Source organism: Heteronotia binoei, chromosome 9 (assembly GCF_032191835.1).
Source record: "Heteronotia binoei isolate CCM8104 ecotype False Entrance Well chromosome 9, APGP_CSIRO_Hbin_v1, whole genome shotgun sequence".
NCBI classification, from domain to species: domain Eukaryota; kingdom Metazoa; phylum Chordata; class Lepidosauria; order Squamata; family Gekkonidae; genus Heteronotia; species Heteronotia binoei.
The window spans coordinates 2,350,463-2,369,392 of NC_083231.1; the positions used below are offsets into that span (position 1 = coordinate 2,350,463).

Sequence of the window (18,930 nt, forward strand, 5' to 3'; positions counted from 1 at the left end):
CATATTGAGAGGAAAATATGTCTGGAAGGGTAGGGCATTTGTTACACTTGGCGTATTTCATTGAATGAAATGGCAACTGCTGCCTCTTGAGGAACCACAAATAGCCTTGGTCTGTGTGGGGGGACCAACCACCACCCCCAGTCACCAAAATATCTAAAGTGAGCATTCTCTGATTTCAGGGTGTTTTTACAGAAAAACTGGCATTGACAAACTCTAAATGCGTCCTCTTGGCAAATATGACATTTTTGTGCAATCTCCAGAATGGGATAGGAAAGGGATTCCATGATTCCCACCCCATCTTTTTCCAGAATAATTTATACAAGATAAAACCCAATGATCCTCGGCTTCAATTGCTAGAATGCATCAGATAATGTGAGGGGACCAGGGGATTAGCTACTAAAAACCAACCCTTCTGAGACTTCACAGGCTGTGCTGTTCACTCCAAACAGGGTATCCACAGACTGTAATTATCTCAGTCTATGGAAGATGAGTGCCAGAAAGAGAGAAAGCATCACCATAGCAATGCCATTGCAGCCCTTAGAGCATAACTGCCAGGAAAAGAAGGGAGTCCAAGAGTGCTCTTCCACACTGTCAGGTGAACAATCCACACACAATCCTGCAGGAGGCCATTAACGTTTATCAGATAGCCCAGAGATGGCAGTTGATGTGAAGGGAGCCTTATCAGCAGCCATCCAGCAGTTGCCATTTCTCATTCTCCATTTTCAAAGATGACTTATCTAAAAGCTTAGCCTGCAAATATTTCAGAGCAAACATTAAGAACATCCACTCTTTCTCTTCTGCAGAATATCATTTATAATTAAGGATGTGGGCGGCACACTCTCCCCACCATGCAATCAAGCCCATTACAGCCTTTTACAGTAAAGCTAGAAGATGTTCTCCAAGTCATTTCCTTTCTATTTCTCTTCCAACTAGAGGCTGAGAAAAACTGTAAATGTTGAGGAATGGTTTAAAGTCATCTGTCAAACACTTCCTTTGCCAAGCCAGATTTCCAGACCCACATTTAATAATCAGTGTTCCTGACCAGCATGTCACAATTTTGGTGCACCCTTGATGCAAACAGAGCTCATGGGTGAGATGGAGCCCCCACAACATTCATGTGCATATAAATACTCAAAGTAGCAGCAGCAACATACTGATACTTGCGTCAAGCAAGCATTCAAGTTGAATTTCATAGGAAATCCCCAGAAGCACAACACCACCTAATAAATCCTCCCCCCACCCCCTGCGCTCAGCCTCTTTGTAATGTACTGACTGACGAGACGTGCTGCAGGCAACATGCTTTATTAGCGAGTACATCACAAGGCAAGGCAACGCGGGCTGGGTCCCGATTATATACATACCCCGGAACAACCCTCAGTCTGGCCAGGTCCAATCCTGGCCAGTTAAACTTCCCGCCACAGATCTTGATTGGCGGAGCGTATTTGCGGAGCTACATCCGGGGACCAGTGGACTTCCACTGGTCACCTCCATAGCGTCCACTGTGTTGTAATTTCGGGATTGAAATGCAAGACGCAACACTCCTCTCCCCCTAGTTCAAGACATGAAGTCTTTCAAGTAGGCTGGCGCCCTGAGTTCCCGGGTCGACCTCCTCGGGGTTATTTGGGGAGTTGGAGCGGCCACCGTGGCTGGCGGGGCGGCTGGTTTCTCATGGTGGGGTGACACCGGAAAAGGGCTGTCTGCCGCCTGTTGCTGTTCCGGAATCTCCTCTCTGGGGGGGGGGTGCTCCCTCCGCTGTGGTGCTCTTCCGCCCGCATAGTGGGTGCGGCCAGCATAGGCTGGGCAGCTTCCAGGGGTGTTGCTGTTAGTACTCCCCCGCTTCCCGCTCCCCCAATCACTGTCGGTTCTTCTGGCAATGTGCGACGACACAACTGGTCAATATGCCTCCTTAGGATCTGGCCCCCCTCCGACGAGACCTCGTAGGAGTGGGACCCGGTGACCCGCAGCATCAGGCGGCTAACCACTCCAGCCCGCTTGCAAAGTTTTTTGCATATACCAGATCCCCTGGAAAGAATCCCCTAGCAGCTTCCCTGTTTTCAAGGGAACTGTGGAGGTCCATAGCCCGGTCAGGATGCAACCTGTCTAGCCTCGTGATCAACTTCCTCCCCATTAGTAACTCGGCAGGGCTTAACCCGGTGATGGGGTTGGGGGTGATTCTGTTATCAAATAGGAAGGCTGCCAGGCGGTGATCCCAATCTCCCTGTACAATGCGACCCAGGGCCTCTTTAGTGGTGTGCACCACATGCTCTGCTTGGTCGTTGGTGGCTGGATAGAAAGGGGCGGACCAAATGTGCTGGATGAGGTACCGATTCAAGAACTCCTGGAATTCCCAGGAGGTGAAAGCAGTCCCATTGTCCGTGACGAGGGTCTCGGGAATCCCATGAGTGCAAAAGACCCTTCACAAGGCTCTGACCGCTGCCACGGTGCAGGTTGAAGCTACAGGAATCACTTCCAACCACTTGGTGTATGCATCGACTAAAAGAATATTTGGCCCTGGTATGGCCCCACAAAGTCTAGGTGTAACCGGGACCACGGCCTCCTGTTGGACTCTCAGAGGTGAACAGGGGCACTGGGCAAATCAGGTCAGGACTCTTGGCAAGGTTGGCACCTTCGAACCCACCCTTCTATCTCCTCGTCCATCCCCGGCCATCATACATAGCTACGTGCCAGGGCCTTCATGCTCACTATCCCCAGGTGTGTTTCGTGTAGGGCTTCCAGCACTTGCTTGTGCAATGGGGGGGGGGGGGGACTACAACCCTACTACACCAGAGAAGGCACCCCTTGTGCATGGACAGTTCTTCTCTGCGTGATGCGAATGCCCTGAATTCTGCATCCAGTTTGCCCGTGGGCCACCCCCTTCCCACCCAGTCTAAAATGCGTGCAAGGATGCGGTCTCTACCTGTGGCCCTAGCTACCTCGGCGGTGTGGAGGAGCCTCTCTGGTAGAGTCTCTATGAGCATCACATGGGGGGTGGGATCTGGGTCCATAGAGGGCAGCGGCAGGCAGCTGAGGGCATTCGCATGTCCCATAGCTTTGCCAGGGCGGTGGACCAGGGCATAATGTGTATAAGTTGAGGAACTGGTTCCACCGCAGGACGCGCTGTGACAGAATTTGCGGTGTCTGGCGGTCTGGGGTGAGGAGGTCCAGTAGCGGCTTATGGTCCATGGCGATCGTGAAACGCCTACCGTGCAGGTAGTTGTTGAATTTATGCACACCCGCCACTATTGCCAAGGCCTCCTTGTCTACCTGGGCATAGTTGCGCTCCGCGGGGGTCAGGGTCCTCGAATAATAGGCCACAGGAACCTCCCTCCCGTCCGGGAGTTGGTGCCCCAGAATGGCGCCCACCCCGTATGGGGAAGCATCACAAGCCAGAATCACTGGTAAGGATTAGTCAAAGTGGTGGAGCACATCATTGGAAACTAGGAGATCCTTGACTGCCTGAAAAGCGGCGACCTGCTTCTTATCCCAGACCCATGGGGCGTTTTTATCGAGGAGCCTATGAAGGGGTTCTGCGATGGCCGCTTTGTGGGGCAAAAATGAATGATAAAAATTTAATAATCCCAAGAAACTCTGTAACTCCATCTTGCATGTGGGGGCCAGATGTGGACAATAGCCCTGGTCTTGTCGGCTGTTGGGTAGATTCCCGCGGCGTCTACTGCAAACCCCAAGAACTCTACTCTCGACACCCCGAGGGAACACTTCTCCCGCTTTACTTTAAGTCCTGCCACCTGGAAATGGCGGAGTACCTCATGCAGACGGCTGCTGAACTCCTCAGCGTCTGGGGCGACAATAAAAACGTCATCAAAAAACGGTTGCACTCCAGGGATCCCTTTGAGAAGAGCATCCATTATGCTCTGAAAAATCCCCGAAGCCACACTAACCCCAAATTGCAACCGCCACACCCGAAAAGCTCCCCTGTGAGTCACAATGGTCTGGGCTTCTGCTGTCTCGGCGTCCACTGGGAGTTGCTGGTATGCCTGGGCCAAGTCCAGTTTCCCAAAAACCTTAGAGCCTGCTATGGCTGCCAGTACGTGGCTGACCACCGGAACGGGGTATGGGTTGTCCTGAAGTGCCTTATTTATTGTGCACTTGTAATCAGCGCATATGCGCACATCTCCATCCGGCCACAGGGACAAACTTTTCTTAGAGATTCTTCTGAAATTATGGAGATGGAGGAGCCCAAGTCCAGCTCCATTAGGCATGGAGCGCCCTCGATTAGGACCGACACCCTGACCTTATCTGGGGTGGTGAGGGGCAAGTTCATTACCTGCAGGCTAGTCGATGCGGTCAAGTAGGCATCGGTCGAGTCGTGGTTGGTGGACTGGCATCTGCGGGTGGCCTTGGCCAAGCAAGCCTGCGCTATGTGGCCCACTCTTCCACAGTTCCTGTAGTCCACGTTGTGGTAGGGGCAGTCCTGGCGCTCGTGTGGATCCCCACAGCTGGCGCACTTGGTGTTGGCTGGTCTCTCTGTCACTCATGGCCGCGTGGGCGCTCTCGGCCGCATTCCTGGTTGGCTACGTAGCTGGTTTGCCTCCTCCTCCTCTGGGTTGCCCGGTGCCATCTCCTCCTGGTGGACGGCTTCCGCTCACAGGTTGTTGTAAGCTTTGGTTGCTCTCTCAAAATGCGGTGGCTTCGTTGAAGGCAAGTTGGAGGGTGAGCTCTTCCTTTGCAAAGAGCTTTTGCTGCAGTCTTTCGTCAGAGACCCCAGACGAAGCGATCCATCAGGGCTTCATCCAGCTTGTCGAAGCTGCAGTTCCCTGCGATTTGGCAGAGGGTGGCCAGGTAGACAGCGGCTGTCTCTCCCGCCCCTTGATCCCTCTTGTGGAAGAGGAATCAGCGGGTGATGATGGAAGGCTGGGGCAAGAAGTGCCCAGTCAGGAGTCTGACTATCTCCTCGTACGTTTTCTCTGTGATCTTTGCAGGGGCTGAGAGACCCTTTGCAATCTTGAATCCCTGCAGATACTCAGGAGCATGTCTCTCTTACGGCCGTCATCTGTAATCATGTTCACTCGTAGGTAGCAGTCGACTCGTTCTGTGTAGGTCTCCCACCTATCGGGGTTGGCATGGTCGAACTCTGCAAGGTGGCCCATCATCCCACTCGGGTTAGCCATGGTGTCAGCAGGCACTTCCATCTCCCTCGAATGCGTGCCTTCCTCGTCTCCAGCCGGGTCAGCGAAGTCCCGCTTGGGGAGTTACCTGGCTAGAATCCCATCCTCGTCGCCACTGTAATGTACTGAGTGATGAGACGTGTTGAAGGCAACATGCTTTATTAGCGAGTACATCGCAAGGCAAGGCAACGCGGGCCGGGTCCTGCTTATATACATACCCCAGAACAACCCTCAGTCTGGCCAGGTCCAATCCTGGCCGGTTAAACTTCCCGCCACAGATCTTGATTGGCGGAGCGTATTTGCGGAGCTACATTCGGGGACCAGTGGACTTCCACTGGTCACTTCTGTAGTGTCCGCTGTGTTGTAATTTCGGGACTGAAATGCAAGACACAACACTGTTTATCCGTTTCCAACATTTAACTGGCACTTTGAAAAATGCTTTGTTTAAAATGTGAAGATATAGGTGGGGGAGTGGCTTCCATGAGCATCCTGGGGGCCAGCCAATCACAGCTGGCTTTCTAATGGAACCAGGAAGGGCAGGTTGCTCTTGGGAGATTTGCATGTCTGTTCCAGAAGGGGTGGGTGCTGCTGCTTCATCACAGGCCCATCACTCTACATGTAGCTCGCCATCTTCACTAATCAGCAGTGCACCCTGAAGATGTAGTTTTTCACAGCCTTGTTCAAACTATTAATTCAAACAGTTCTGGAAGTGGTTCCAAAAAGGCAAATGCTGCATTAGCATCATCATAAATAATAAAGCAACCCCTCTCTCAGTTCCTTCAAATGCCTCCTCCGAAGCCACCTTTCCCATGAACCTTTTGTCAAAACCACTTAGCCCTTTGCAAATGAAACTCTGACCGAGTACGTGTCGCACATGAATCTCAGCCAGCCACCCCACTCTTCCCTTGTTTATCCCCACCTCCACTCTCTTCCCTGTCTCCTTTGTTTCCAACTGTAGATGGTAAACTCCTCCATCTTATTGTGCTCTGTCAAGTGGCACTCAATAAAGGAAGCTGTGGCTCCCAGTTTGCAGCACCTGATCAAGGTTGTTATTGATTGGCTGTTTTGGAGGTCATTACATTCATGGTGGGAAGTGCTGTCAAGTCACAGCAGACTTATGGGGATCCTGGTGGGGTTTTCAAGGCAAGAGAAGTTCAGAGATGGTTTTCCTTTGCCTGTGTCTGCATCATCATGACTCTGGTATTCCTTGGAGGTCTCCCATCCAAATTCTGAGCAGGGCCCTCCCTGCTTAGCCTCCAGGATCTGGCGAAATCTGGCTATCCTGGGCTATCCAGGTCATAGGGTCACCATGAGCCAGAAGTGACTTGGGGGCACATAACACACAAAGTAATGCCATCATAACAACAGTTCAATGCACCACAGGTAAAAGAATTTCGGCCTTCCCAGTCTGAGGGCCTTATGAATATCTCACCATCTACAAAAACAGGCAGCAAGCACTATCTCCAAAGCAAGCAGGAGGGAATGCGTTTGGAAAGAAGGAGGGAATGTTTTTGGAAATATTTTAAACAGCACAAGAAAGGAACTATTAATACATTTATAGTGGGCAGTTTCCAGGTGTCAGAGCTGCAAATATTCCCTTGTGATGATAGGCTCACAATCTAGCAAAGCACAACTAGGGTTGCAAAAAGACTCTCAAAATATGTTTCTAGCCAGAGAAGATGCTTGGGAGGAGTAATCATGGCAAAGGATACTGAAGCTCCTGTCTGTAATCGCCAAGTGCCAGAGGTTAATCCTGAGATCATCGGCTGACATGTAAGTCTCACAGTCACTGTTGACGGAAATGGAGTTGACGTGATAGGTATGGCCATTGGCAAAAATTCTCCTGGGGCTGACTTCTACCATCAAATCCATTGGCTTCAAGACAGGCACCTGTGAAAATGCATATCAATTTATATACATGGACATATTTGTTACACTGCCTGGGTGGCACACCTGCATAAGTGAAGGCAAAAAATGCACATCCTTCATGCACCCCATTCACACAAACCCCTTCCCTCAGCGGCATGCCTCCACAAGTGAAAGGAAAGCAAATTGCCTTCCCTTCAATTCTGGAAGTGTGCCGCCACTATGGCCCAACACAGAGGGGGGCGGGCATTTAAAAATAATGAACCCTTCATTAGCCCCATGAACCCAAGCTGCTTTGGGAAATGAAAAAGTTCAAGGAGGTTTGCAAACTGTGGTTCGTGAGGTCTCATGAACCACAAAACTCCATGAGCTTCCATTTTCCTGGTTTGTACCCATCCCTAGTAGAAATCAAGGGACAGTGCCCAAGGTGCTGTTGTGAGCATGCCCAATAGTGTCAAAAATAAGCAGGAACCATGGGAGATGTAGTTCCCACGGTTCCTGGATGCTATAAGAATCGCTGTACATTCTTGCAGCAGTTTTCATTATTATATACTTATAATACTTATATATTATATTCATTATATAATTTAAAGTATTATTTCCACTGATAAGGTTAATTAGGAAGTCTCTGCCTACATGTGCTTTGTAAAAAAAGGTGACTGAGATTAAGATAACGTCACCAACAAAAGAATCAAATGGTGCGCTGCAGCAGACAGACAGGAACCAAGCCCCACTCAGCCACAAAGCAACCTTGAACCACTAATGCTCTATCAAATTAGCTATCAGGCTTGTAGTATGGGTAAAATTCAGCAAATTTGTCATTATAAATATAACAAAGAATATAGTGATGGCCTGTTCACATGCTGTTGTTCTTGAGCATAAAGTGCTTTACAGGAACCATGGGAACTACATCTTGACACTGTTAGGCATGCTCACAACAGAACCTTGAGCATAGGAAAGTGGAGGTTCATGGAGGTTCATAAGATGCCGCAAAGCCTGGCAGCAGTTACTCTAATGGACCATCATGCACTGGAATCTAATGAAAGGAAGTGATGCTCACCTGAAGTGAGGTCACTGTAGAAAGATCTTTAAGTTTCCCCTCTTCATCTTTTAAGTTGTATCCCTCAGGTCTCTTATCTCGTTCAGTAATTTTCCACAATTTAATAGTTTTATCTTAAAACAAAAGAGACCAGCACTGTTATTAGAAACCGCACAGTTCACTTATTTTCAGTATCATAGCTGCTGCGTCAGAAGCTTCCGTTTCTGCACTGGAAAGCATTCAATGCAACTTGGATGTATCAGCTTAAAGCAGCAAGTGAGTCAGCAGCTCCCAGCCTAAAGCAGCAGCAGCAGCAGCCCTCTCCTCTCCATGAAGCTGGATGTTGAAAAAGATGGAACCAGATCATCTGACTGGGAGGCATTTTGAAGGGGACTCTCCTGTTTATATTTTCTCCTGAATGTATAGGTGTGACATTCCTCTGATATTCCTAAAGCTGTTTAGCTTTATCATGAACTTCCCCCAATCACTCAATGCACAGCAGCCAAGAAGATCAGAGCGCCTGCTCCAGCTGCAACGCCACTGAGGATGTTCTCCGCAGCTGAGAACGAAACGTCTGGAAGGAAAACTTTCTCCAGTAGAACACGGCACTTGAGCCCGAAAGATTCTACAAACCCTAATGATGCTACCAGCCGTGAAAACCTGAAATCTTTGATACAAAGTATTTGTTGATGCTTATTTTCATAAGTCCTCTGTTCTTAACAGTGAGAGATTTCTTTGTCTTAGAGATTTCTTTGCAGCAAAAATAAAGATTTATTTAACTAACTTAGTTTCCTGCAGACTAGTACTTTCTTCTTATACTTATCTCCCTCCTTGTAAGATTATAGCATTCCCGCTGCCTCTGGAGGTGTCTGAGACCATTTTCTTTTACATAGTCCTGTCAAGAATGCCTCTTGCCATGATGTGTATTCTTCTGTGCTAACACACTGTACCATTCATTATCTCTCTACCCTGTACTAGACTAAGCCAAGGTCGACTTATCTAGTTCACAGAGAGTGTACCCGCTTGATTTGGGAACACTGGAACTGAGTGGGGAGGGAATATGATTGGTGGGGTTTTGGTGCTTAAGCTTTTAATTGTGTGAAGGACGGACCCCAGGTATATGTAGGAGGGCTCAGCTCGCCAATGCCAGTTTTAGCAAGGATCTTCTTGCCAATCATGTTTTCCCTTCAATAAAAACCTTTTGATGAAACTAAGGTGCATTGAATGGTGAAGAACTTGCAGTACTTGACAAGACCGGGGGTCCTTTCAGAATGAATAAAAACCCAATGAATACCTGAGAAGGAAATATTTTCCATTTCCTGGAAGCAATATTCCTTTTCTATTTGGCTAGACTGGCAGTTTCAAGCTACTGACCAATCTCTCCTACCAAATCCGATCCTCAGTTCTTAACACTGTGAATAAATGGTTTTCAGCCTGGCTGACACTTAGACTAATGTTTCTGTTTTGAACTTTCCCTCAGATTCTGATGGTATTCTATAAGGGCAAAGATTTGTGTCCCCTCACTTTGCAAGTGACTCTGTCTGGCTCCCTCTGACAGACACCCCAACTGTCCCTCTGTCTGTCCCACTGTCCAGCTACTGACTCGCCAGAGAGGACAAACATCCCCCCCCCACACTGAAAACCCCTCTCCTCAGCTCTCAGCTGTTTTTAAAGTTTTCCTCAGCTGGCACTGGCCAATAGGGGGATGCATACAAGCCTGTCAATCAAACTGCATTACAGTGAGGCATTAACTACCTCCCAGTTCTCTGAAATAGCTGCACTAGGGACCTGTTTTATGCACAGTTCATTACACCTGGTCACTGCATTTTGGATCAATTGAAGTTTCTGAACTGTTTTCCAGGGCAGACACACATAGAATACATTACATACAATACATTAATCTAACTTGGCATAACACCCCGCTAAGGCACTTCCCCGTCCCAACACCACTCATAAACCTCTATGACTCTCCCAGTCTGGATTTGGCAGCCCTAAAACCTGATGGTTTGTATGGTAACCCAGCATCCTTACCATTCGTGGACAGAAGAGCGTGGGCTGCATTCTGCTTTGGCAGCCACTTGATCTTGTTAATTTTTTCCTCTATTTCCAAGCTCTTCAAATAGTCAAACTCTGGCTCATGGCTCTGGAAGGTGCTGTAAACATTGTACTCGCCTTGACTGTAAGGTTCATTTTTGCTCTGCAAGGAACACAGGATTCCAACAATTAACCTCAGGTCTTTAACACAGGATCCACACAACTTTGTTTCCAGGAAAGCTAAAGGAACTTCCAAATTCACTCATATGCCAACACTCCTGGAAATAAGAAGAGCCAGTGTGGCATTAAGTGGCTGAGGCTGTTGGATGCCCAGGTGACCTTGAGCCAGTCACACTCTCTCAGCCTCACCTACTTCACAGGGTTGTTGTGAAGATAAAATGGACAAGAGGATAACTCTATAAGCCACTTTGGGTCCCCACTGGGGAGAAATGAATAAAATAAAATAAATGTTAAATGAGGAGTGGAGACATGGCCTGGTTTCAACAGACCTCAAGTTACATCCCCTTTAAAATCAGCTTCCTTCTCCCCACAGGTCACCTTCAGGGTCCTTGTTCTGTGTGGCCCCACCCTCAGGTAAATGATGGGCAACGACAGGTAACACGAGCTTCCTCCATGTCAGCACCTAAGTTATGGAATCTCAAAAGACTGTTTTGACAGTTTGGAGACAGATTAAAACTGTTTTGGCTCAGTGGAACTGAAGGAAAAAAGTGGATTGTCCATGTCTATGATTCTAGTATAGAACGAAAGGCTCCCAGGCACAACTTGCCAGCAGTTTAGCACCACAGGGGCTCCTTTTCAGGACTTGAAGACTGCTGGAATTTTGTCAGGTTGGGGAAGGAATGAGAAATGAGCTAATGAAATAATCCATCCCTGTTCATTGCTCTTTTCTAGGAGAACTGGTTTTTTATTTTCAAATGTGAATTTATTATTCAGTCTGCACTCTGCTGCGTCTCTGGTGTAGATATCAGTTAACTGATAGTTGACTGTTAATGCTGTTCACTATTCAAATGCTGAAATAAGAGTCTTACCCTTATAATAATGGGGACAATAAAACACCCAGCCTACCTCTGGCTCCCTTTGGAATATAACAACTCGACCGCCTTTGTCCCCAGTTGCCAGTAAGTCCCCTGTGTGGTTGAACTCCGCAGTTGAAATAATGTCAGCTGCAGGGGGGATAAATACAGAGGGAATGATGGTTACAGACACCAGGCCATACAAAACACTGGAAACATCAAATATCCCCCACAAGCCCAAACAAAGGAGCTGTTTTCTTGCCCCAAGCCCAACATACAACCATAGAAACTGTATTTTCCTCACAATCTGAATCTTAGAACCATTTCCACATTTTTTTTCCAAATTTTCCAAGCCCACAAACATTAAAAATGATTTCTGAAGAAATCTATCATGTCCCTGGCTCCAAAAGATTAATTGATAACTTCTAAAAATTCAAGACTGGATTGCCAAACCCCAGTGGGGGGGGGGGGGATGAACAAACTACTAGAAATAATATTTAAAGTAACATTTTTAAAAAAGTAATTGAGGATATAAGAATATGAGCCTGAATATTAGCTGTTCATTCTGACTGCCCTTGTCTCCGCCTACTATCTCAATACAAGCTGCATCTTAGTAGCCTGGATGTCCATCTCATGGCCAAACTGTACAATATACCTGAGGTGTGTTGGGTCACAGGGTCCGACCGGACTCATGGTTAGCTGTACATTGAGGGAACTCACCTTAAAAAGCACTTGTTCACTTGGCGCTGTGAGGAAGCACTGAAAAGGGGGAGAAGTGGCTAAAAATGAAGCTCCTTCTCCGCTCTTGCTTGCAAGCACTCCCTTGCAGCTCTAAGGGAATGAGGACTCTGATGCCAGGACTATGAGAAGGTCTTTACTCCACTGTTCTGTATTGGTACTGTGCAAGCAGAGACTTTGCTGAGCTTGAGGCTCCAGCACAAGAGCCAGCTGGCCAATCAGGAGTCAATGGCCAATACTTGTACCTATAGTTAAGAGTCGTTGAGTTTTGGGTGGGATCATTTACATGCATTTAAGCAGGGCCCTTGGCCATTAGTTTAGCAATTACAATGCTGTAATCACTAATAAAAAGCTGTAATCACTCTATTACGAGCCTCTTCATGCATCGAACCCAGTGTTTTATATCCACATACCACAACCCTGATTAAGGCTGCCAACCACCCAATCCGGTCAGGGAATCTCCCGCCCGGGAGGTTCTCAACCCGCCGGCCCACATTGAGCCGGCGGGGGAAACCTCCCCCCACGTCACTGGCGCTATGTCATCCAGAAGTGACATCATCAAAATGGTGGTGCCCATGCGCGGCCGCTCTAGGCATTTCCAGGAAAACTCTATAATTTTCTCCGGACGCTCTAGCCATTTGGGAGGTAAAACTCTATGGTGCAATAGGTGCACTGCCATTTTGATGATGTCACTTCCGGGCGATGTCATTTTGTTGCGCGCAGCGTGCACATGACTGTCCTCCGCTGGGAGATGAAGCGGACTTGGCAACCCCAACCCTGATCGGTGGTTACCAATTTCTGGGTTGGGCCTGGAAAGCTGCTGGAATTCCAAATGATCCCCAGGCTACAGAGATCAGTTCTCTGGAGGAAATGACTGCTTTCGAAGGTGGTCATTGTGGCATTAGACACTGATGAGGCCCTTCCCCTCCCCCAGCCTCTCCAGGCTTCAACCCCAAAGCTTTGGGAATGTCTCAACCCAGACTTGGCAACCCCACTGGCAGGCCTTCCGCTCTCACAGGCCTGCTCTCTTTATTTCCCCTCCCTTTCTCTCCCCTCAGGAAAAAGCAGCCCTTTCTAGGTCAGAAGCAGGGGCCAGAATATGGTTGCCAATCCCCAGATGGGGGCAAGGGATCCCTCGGTTTGGAGGCCCTCCCCCCGCTTCAGGGTCATCGGAAAGCAGGGGGAGGGGAGGGAAATGTCTGCTGGAAACTCTATTATTCCCTATGGAGATTTATTCCCATAGAAAATCATGGAGAATTGATCTGCAGGTATCTGGGGCTCTGGGGGGGCTGTTTTTTGGGGTAGAGGCACCGAATTTTCAGTATAGCATCTAGTGCCTTTCCCCAAAATATACCCCAAGTTTCAAAAAGATTGGACCAGAGGGTCCAATTCTATGAGCCCCAAAAGAAGGTGCCCCTATCCTTCATTATTTCCTATCGAAGGAAGGAATTGAAAAGGTGTGCCGTCCCTTTGGAGTTCAATTATGCTTGTCACAGCCTTGATCTTGGCTCCACCCCTAATATCTCCTGGATCCACCCCCAAAGTCTCCTGGCTCCACCCCCAAAGTCCCCAGATATTTCTTGAATTGGACTTGGCAACCCTAAGCCAGAAATCCCTTCGCAGGGCCTTGGCAGGCTTCTTCAGGTACTGTGGTTTAAAAAGACCTTCCTCTTCAAACCAACAGAAGCAGACAGAAACTTTCAACTCTAATTTGCACAATACAGGAGAAAAGAGCAAGAGTCCAACAACACCTTAAAGACTTGCCCTTGCCCATCCCGAGGGGCCATGTGTCAAGCATGAGATCTCAAAATAACCAGTCCTTGAATCTTGAAACAAAGTTTGGTTTATTGATAATCCATGAGGCTCATCCGAGCTGGGAGAAATTGGAACTGATACTTTGTAACAGTAGAATACAGGCTTTAAGATGGCACATCAAAGGTTCTATAAACAATTCTACATTCACGTGTGAAATTCACACGCTAGGTTCCTTATCTATCTTGCGGCTAGCACATCCTGGGTTCAGGGCTGGCTGAGCCTGAGAACAAGTCCCAAGAGGTCTTATCTTCAAAGAGGACATTCCTGCATTTGTTAGTAGAAGCGAAAGAAGAAAGGTGGGGGTGCTACTTTGATGTGCCTTAGTTTAATTCAGGGTTAGTAACAAATCTATAATCTGAATACTATAACAGAAGATGAATATACAATGCTTGACATACTGCCCCCTAAGCTCTTACTTGGGGTTTGTCTGTGTGCAGTAGGTAAAATCTTTTGAGGAGGAGTGGGGCCTGGAGGTCGAATGCTTTCACCCATTCATCGCAACTGGGGGGAAAATACTTCCAGCGCACTAGGAAATACAACACCCCCCTTTTTACTCTTGCATCCAATATCTCCTGCACCTCATGATGACTCTGACCCTTCACTTGAATAGGTTTGGGTTCCGGGGGGTGAGGATGCCAATTCGTAGCCCCCGGATCTCGCCGAAGAAGGCTGCAATGGAAAACAGGGTGAATTTTACTAAACACTTTTGGCAACTCCGATTCTACTGTCACTTCATTTATCACCCTCTTTATTTTGAATGGTCCCAGGTATTTGTAAGCAAGTTTCCTGGAGGTTTGTGACAATGGCAAGTTCTTTGTAGATAGGAACACAGTTTCTCCCACTTTAAAATCCCATTCTGGGGTATGCTTTTTGTCATAGTGTGCTTTATAGTCCTGTTTGGCTATTTCCAGATTCTCTTGAATTACTGACCACCCCTTCCCCAACGTTTCCCACCATTGCTGACAAGAGGAAGTGGATTTGTCTTCGCTGCCGCCGGGCAACATGTGGAACGGCTTCCCCTCATAGCCGTTCACAATTTTAAAGGGGGACGCTTTGGTTGAGCTACGGAGGCTATTATTGTACCCATACTTAGCAAATGGTAGCAGCTCCACCCAATTAGTCTGTTGGTAGTTTACGTAACATCGTAAATATTGTTCTAGGAGCGCGTTTATGCGTTCCATCTGTCCGTCCGTTTGAGGGTGATAGGCAGAACTCAACCCCTGCTCCATGCCTGTTAGTTTGCAGAACTCCCGCCAGAAGTTGGCAATGAACTGCGTGCCGTGGTCGCTAATGACCTTATCGGGGAAGGAGTGGACTTTAACAATGTGTTGGAAAAATAAATATGCCAATTTCTTTGCTGTAGGCAATTTTTTGCATGGAATAAAATGCGCTTGCTTTGAGAAAGTATCCAGCACCACTAGTATTACGGTCCTGCCCTGAGAAGCAGGCAGTTCCACTATAAAGTCCATAGACACCACCGACCATGGGCGCTCTGCGGTTTGAGTAGGTTGAAGGAAACTGGGGGATTTTCCGCCCCGTCTTTTTGCCATTATGCACAATGGGTAGGTGGTTACAAATTCTGAAATGTCTTTTTTCATTTGAGGCCACCAAAATTGCCTATTGACCAGGTGTAACGTCTTTACATATCCAAAGTGGCCAGATAGCTTACTACTGTAACAGTGCTGCAGTATTTCTTGCCTCAGTGTTTTTGGAACATACAATTTCCCATCGTGGTACCAACCCCCCCCCCCCTGTTCCTTTAGTTAATCCTTCTGGTTTTTCAGTGCCCTCTCGCTCCATTTCCTCTATTAGTCTATTGCCCTCCCACGGTTCTGGCGCACCCCTTTTCTTCCCCAACCGGGTGGTTACGGCGCCGACCACTGCGCTGGGGGGAATGATGGAGTCCACCACTTCCTCCCTCTGACACTCGTGTTGGGGCAGTCTGGATAGCATGTCGGCCAAGAAATTCTTTGCCCCGGGTATGTCTCAGGGTGAAGTCGAACTTTGCAAAGAACCCCGCCCTTCTGATCTGCATTTCGGTTAATTTCCTATGACCGGTCAAAGCTTCTAAGTTTTTATGGTCGGCCCAGATTTCAAATGGCACCCTTGCTCCCTCCAGCCAGGACCGCCATGTTTTTAAAGCAAAAGTCACTGCAAATGCCTTCTTGTCCCATACCGACCAGTTGCGTTGCTCTGGTGAGAATTTTTTAGATATATAGGCACAGGGTCGCAATCTCCCCTCAAAGTCCTTTTGCATTAGTATGGCTCCTACAGCTACATCGGAGGCGTCGCATTGAACCACGAAGGGCTTAAGTTCATCAGGATGACTCAATATTGGCTCACTTGTGAACAATCGCTTAAGCTCCTCGAACGCCTTCTGGCATGCTGGTGTCCATGCCAGCTTCACGCCCATTTTTTTCGCCTCAGGTCCCTTCCCTTTAGTCTTAAGTAGGTCCGTCAGGGGTAACATCACCTGGGCGAACCCGTGAATGAAGGTCTTGTAAAAATTTGCGAACCTGAGGAAGAATTGTAGCTGTCTATGTGTCCTCGGGGATTCCCAATCTAAGACTGCCTGTATCTTAGCAGGGTCCATGGCGAGTCCCTTCCCAGAAACTCTGAATCCCAGGTAATCAAGCTCGGTTTGATGAAACTCACATTTGGACAATTTAGTATACAACTTGTGCTCGTACAAGGTGGAAAGCACCTTTCTCACTAGCTGTACGTGGGAAGCTCTGTCTTTCGAATAGATAATGATGTCATCCAGATACACCACTACCCCCTTGTACAGGTATTCTTTCAGGACCTCATTGATGAAGTTCATAAACATTCCCAGAGCCCCCTGCAATCCAAAAGGCATCACGAGGTACTCGAACTGCCCCATTGGAGTGTTAAACGCGGTCTTCCATTCGTCCCCCTTTTTGATCCGCACTCTAAAGTACGCGTCTCTCAGGTCCAGTTTTGTGAAAATGGACCCTTCAGACACTGTACTCAGGAGATCTTTGATCAGGGGAATGGGATACACGTTGGATGTTGAGATCCCATTTATCCCATGAAAATCAGTGCAAAGCCTAAGGGGCTCCCGTCCTTCTTCTTCCAGAAAACCACCGGCGCCGCGTGCGGGGCGGTGGCTGGCCAGATGAAGCCTCTCTTGAGGTTCTTGTCTATGAACTTTCTTAGTTCTGCTTCCTCAGTCCACCCCATGGAGTATAGTTTAGCTTTAGGCAACTCCTGGCCTGGTATTAGTTCAATCGCACAGTCGGTGCTTCGTTGCGGGGGAAGCTCATTCGCCTCCTCCTCACTGAACACTCTACGCAAGTCTCTGTACTCTCTGGGAATGGATTGGACCTCTTCCACCGACACGCACATTTTCTCATTCCTGGGGGGAGGATTAGGCCCCCAGCCCCCCAACCAGTGGTGGTGTTTACACCTTCTGTCGGTGAAGTCTATCGTCCGGTCTCCCCATTGTATATCTGGTTGGTGCTTAGCTAGCCACCTGACTCCCAATACTATGTCAAAGGAGGATAACAGAGCAATCACAAACATTTCTATGTCCCAATGATCTTCTATTCCCACAGGTACTCCCTGGGCCTCTTCTACACAGGGCTCTCCCCTCATCACGGACCCGTCCATTTGTTCGAATTGGATCGAGTGGGGTAGGGGCTTCCGCACCAGCCCCAAAGCGTCCACTAATTTCGGGGTGATAATCTCCCTCGTGCACCCTGAGTCAATTAGAGCCCGTGCATGGATAAAGTGTTTAAGCTTTTGATTCAGCAATGTCAACGGTACAAAGAATAAAGATCCAGTTACTCTCACACGCAATGGTGCTGTTAGATCCACGACCTGCCTCTCGGCACCCCTCAGTGCAGGTTGCTCTCGTTTTCCGCCAGCTCTGCTCCCCAGGGCTCCTCACTTGAGTCATCCAAAATTATAGTATCCTCGTCTAGCACCGTCGATTTTGTGGTGCTTCCTCAAACCGACTTTTTGGGTCTAGTTGTAGTCTTCTTCGGGCCCGTCACAGTCGGCTTCGGAGTAAGGGGGTGGGGGGCTCGAGGTTTCTCTGGGCAATTAGCTACTAAGTGGTTTGGGTCACCACATTGGAAGCATTTGCACAGCGGGGGGTTTCTAGGTGTTACCCCTGGGCCACACTCTTCTTCCCATCTGCCTTAGTCCCCGACCGAGCCTCATGTCCCCCCTTTCCCCTTTCTGCAGTTGGCATTGGAGGGCCACTCATTTCATATTTGTCTCTACTTCGCCCGCTACTGTACCCATCCCACTAGTGTGGTGGGGTGGGCTTGTTGCAGGGTTCGATCCAGTAGGCTCACGTTTAGCCCTCTCTGGAACTCTTCGATTTTCATCATCTCACTCCAACCTTGCACTTTGGCCGAGTGGGCCCTGAAATCGGCCGCGTACTCACGCACGGATTTTGCCTCTTGTTGCATCACGCGTAAGGCGGTTATGGCCCGGGTATCCTGGAGGGGATCTTTGTACTGAGTCAGCAGTGCCTGCAGGAACCTGACCACGGTGTCGAGCTCGGGGGCCCTCGTCTTGTACAGGCTCACATACCACCTCCTGGCCGCCCCTTTCAACTTCGAACCAAGGTAGTCCACTCGGCTGAATTCATCAGGGAATGTGTTCCCCCAATAGTGCATGTAGCTATTGGCTTGAATGGTAAAATATTGTATTTCCTCTGGGTCACCATCGAAGGTGGCGTCCAGCTCTCGGCCCCTCCCATAGTCTCGAGGGGCCGGGGGTCCCGGCGGTGGCAAGGGGCCTCCTGGTTGCCCAGGCACCACTGGAGGTGCTTGAGGTGCCGGCACGGGTGGCGGTACCTGTGGTCCTGGTGCTGGTGCAACTGGTGGAACCAGCGGGGCTCTCCCTGGGTCACGCCTCAGCAGCCGATCAATCTGCCTCTGCATCTCTTGCGCCATGAAGGTGGCGTTGGTTTGGATCTTGTCCTGTAGTTCCCTCGCCATGGTAGTCATCTCCCCTCTCACGGTCTCCAGGACGTCTGGCTCCTTTGGGTTGCCTCCATCTTCCTCCTCTGACTCGGACCCAGTTGGACAGCTGTACTCTGGTTGGGGTCCATCCCGCTCGTCCTCATTGCTCGTGGGGCAATCTTCCTGTCTTTCCCCAGGGTTCCCACCACCCTTGCCTCCTTGTGCCGGTCTCGACAGGATGATTTTGTGGCATGCTGGTGCTTCATCCATCAGTGCTGTGGAGGTGCGCGGCTCCTACTTCTGAGGGGTGATGAACAATTGTTGTACGTGCAGAGGGGACC

At 48.8% G+C, this 18,930-nt stretch overlaps 1 protein-coding gene across 3 annotated transcripts in view; it reads right to left on the minus strand.

The window, feature by feature from the left end:
- PPP2R2C (protein phosphatase 2 regulatory subunit Bgamma) overlaps positions 1-18,930 on the minus strand; it is a 118,957-nt gene that overhangs the window by 32,588 nt on the left and 67,439 nt on the right. For all 3 annotated transcript variants that reach the window (XM_060246130.1, XM_060246131.1, XM_060246129.1), the window contains 4 exons: positions 11,152-11,249; positions 10,063-10,228; positions 8,053-8,165; positions 6,839-7,016 (listed from right to left, as the gene is read on the minus strand). In XM_060246130.1, the coding sequence (XP_060102113.1) occupies positions 6,839-7,016; positions 8,053-8,165; positions 10,063-10,228; positions 11,152-11,249 (555 nt within the window). The remainder of the gene's footprint in view (positions 1-6,838; positions 7,017-8,052; positions 8,166-10,062; positions 10,229-11,151; positions 11,250-18,930) is intronic.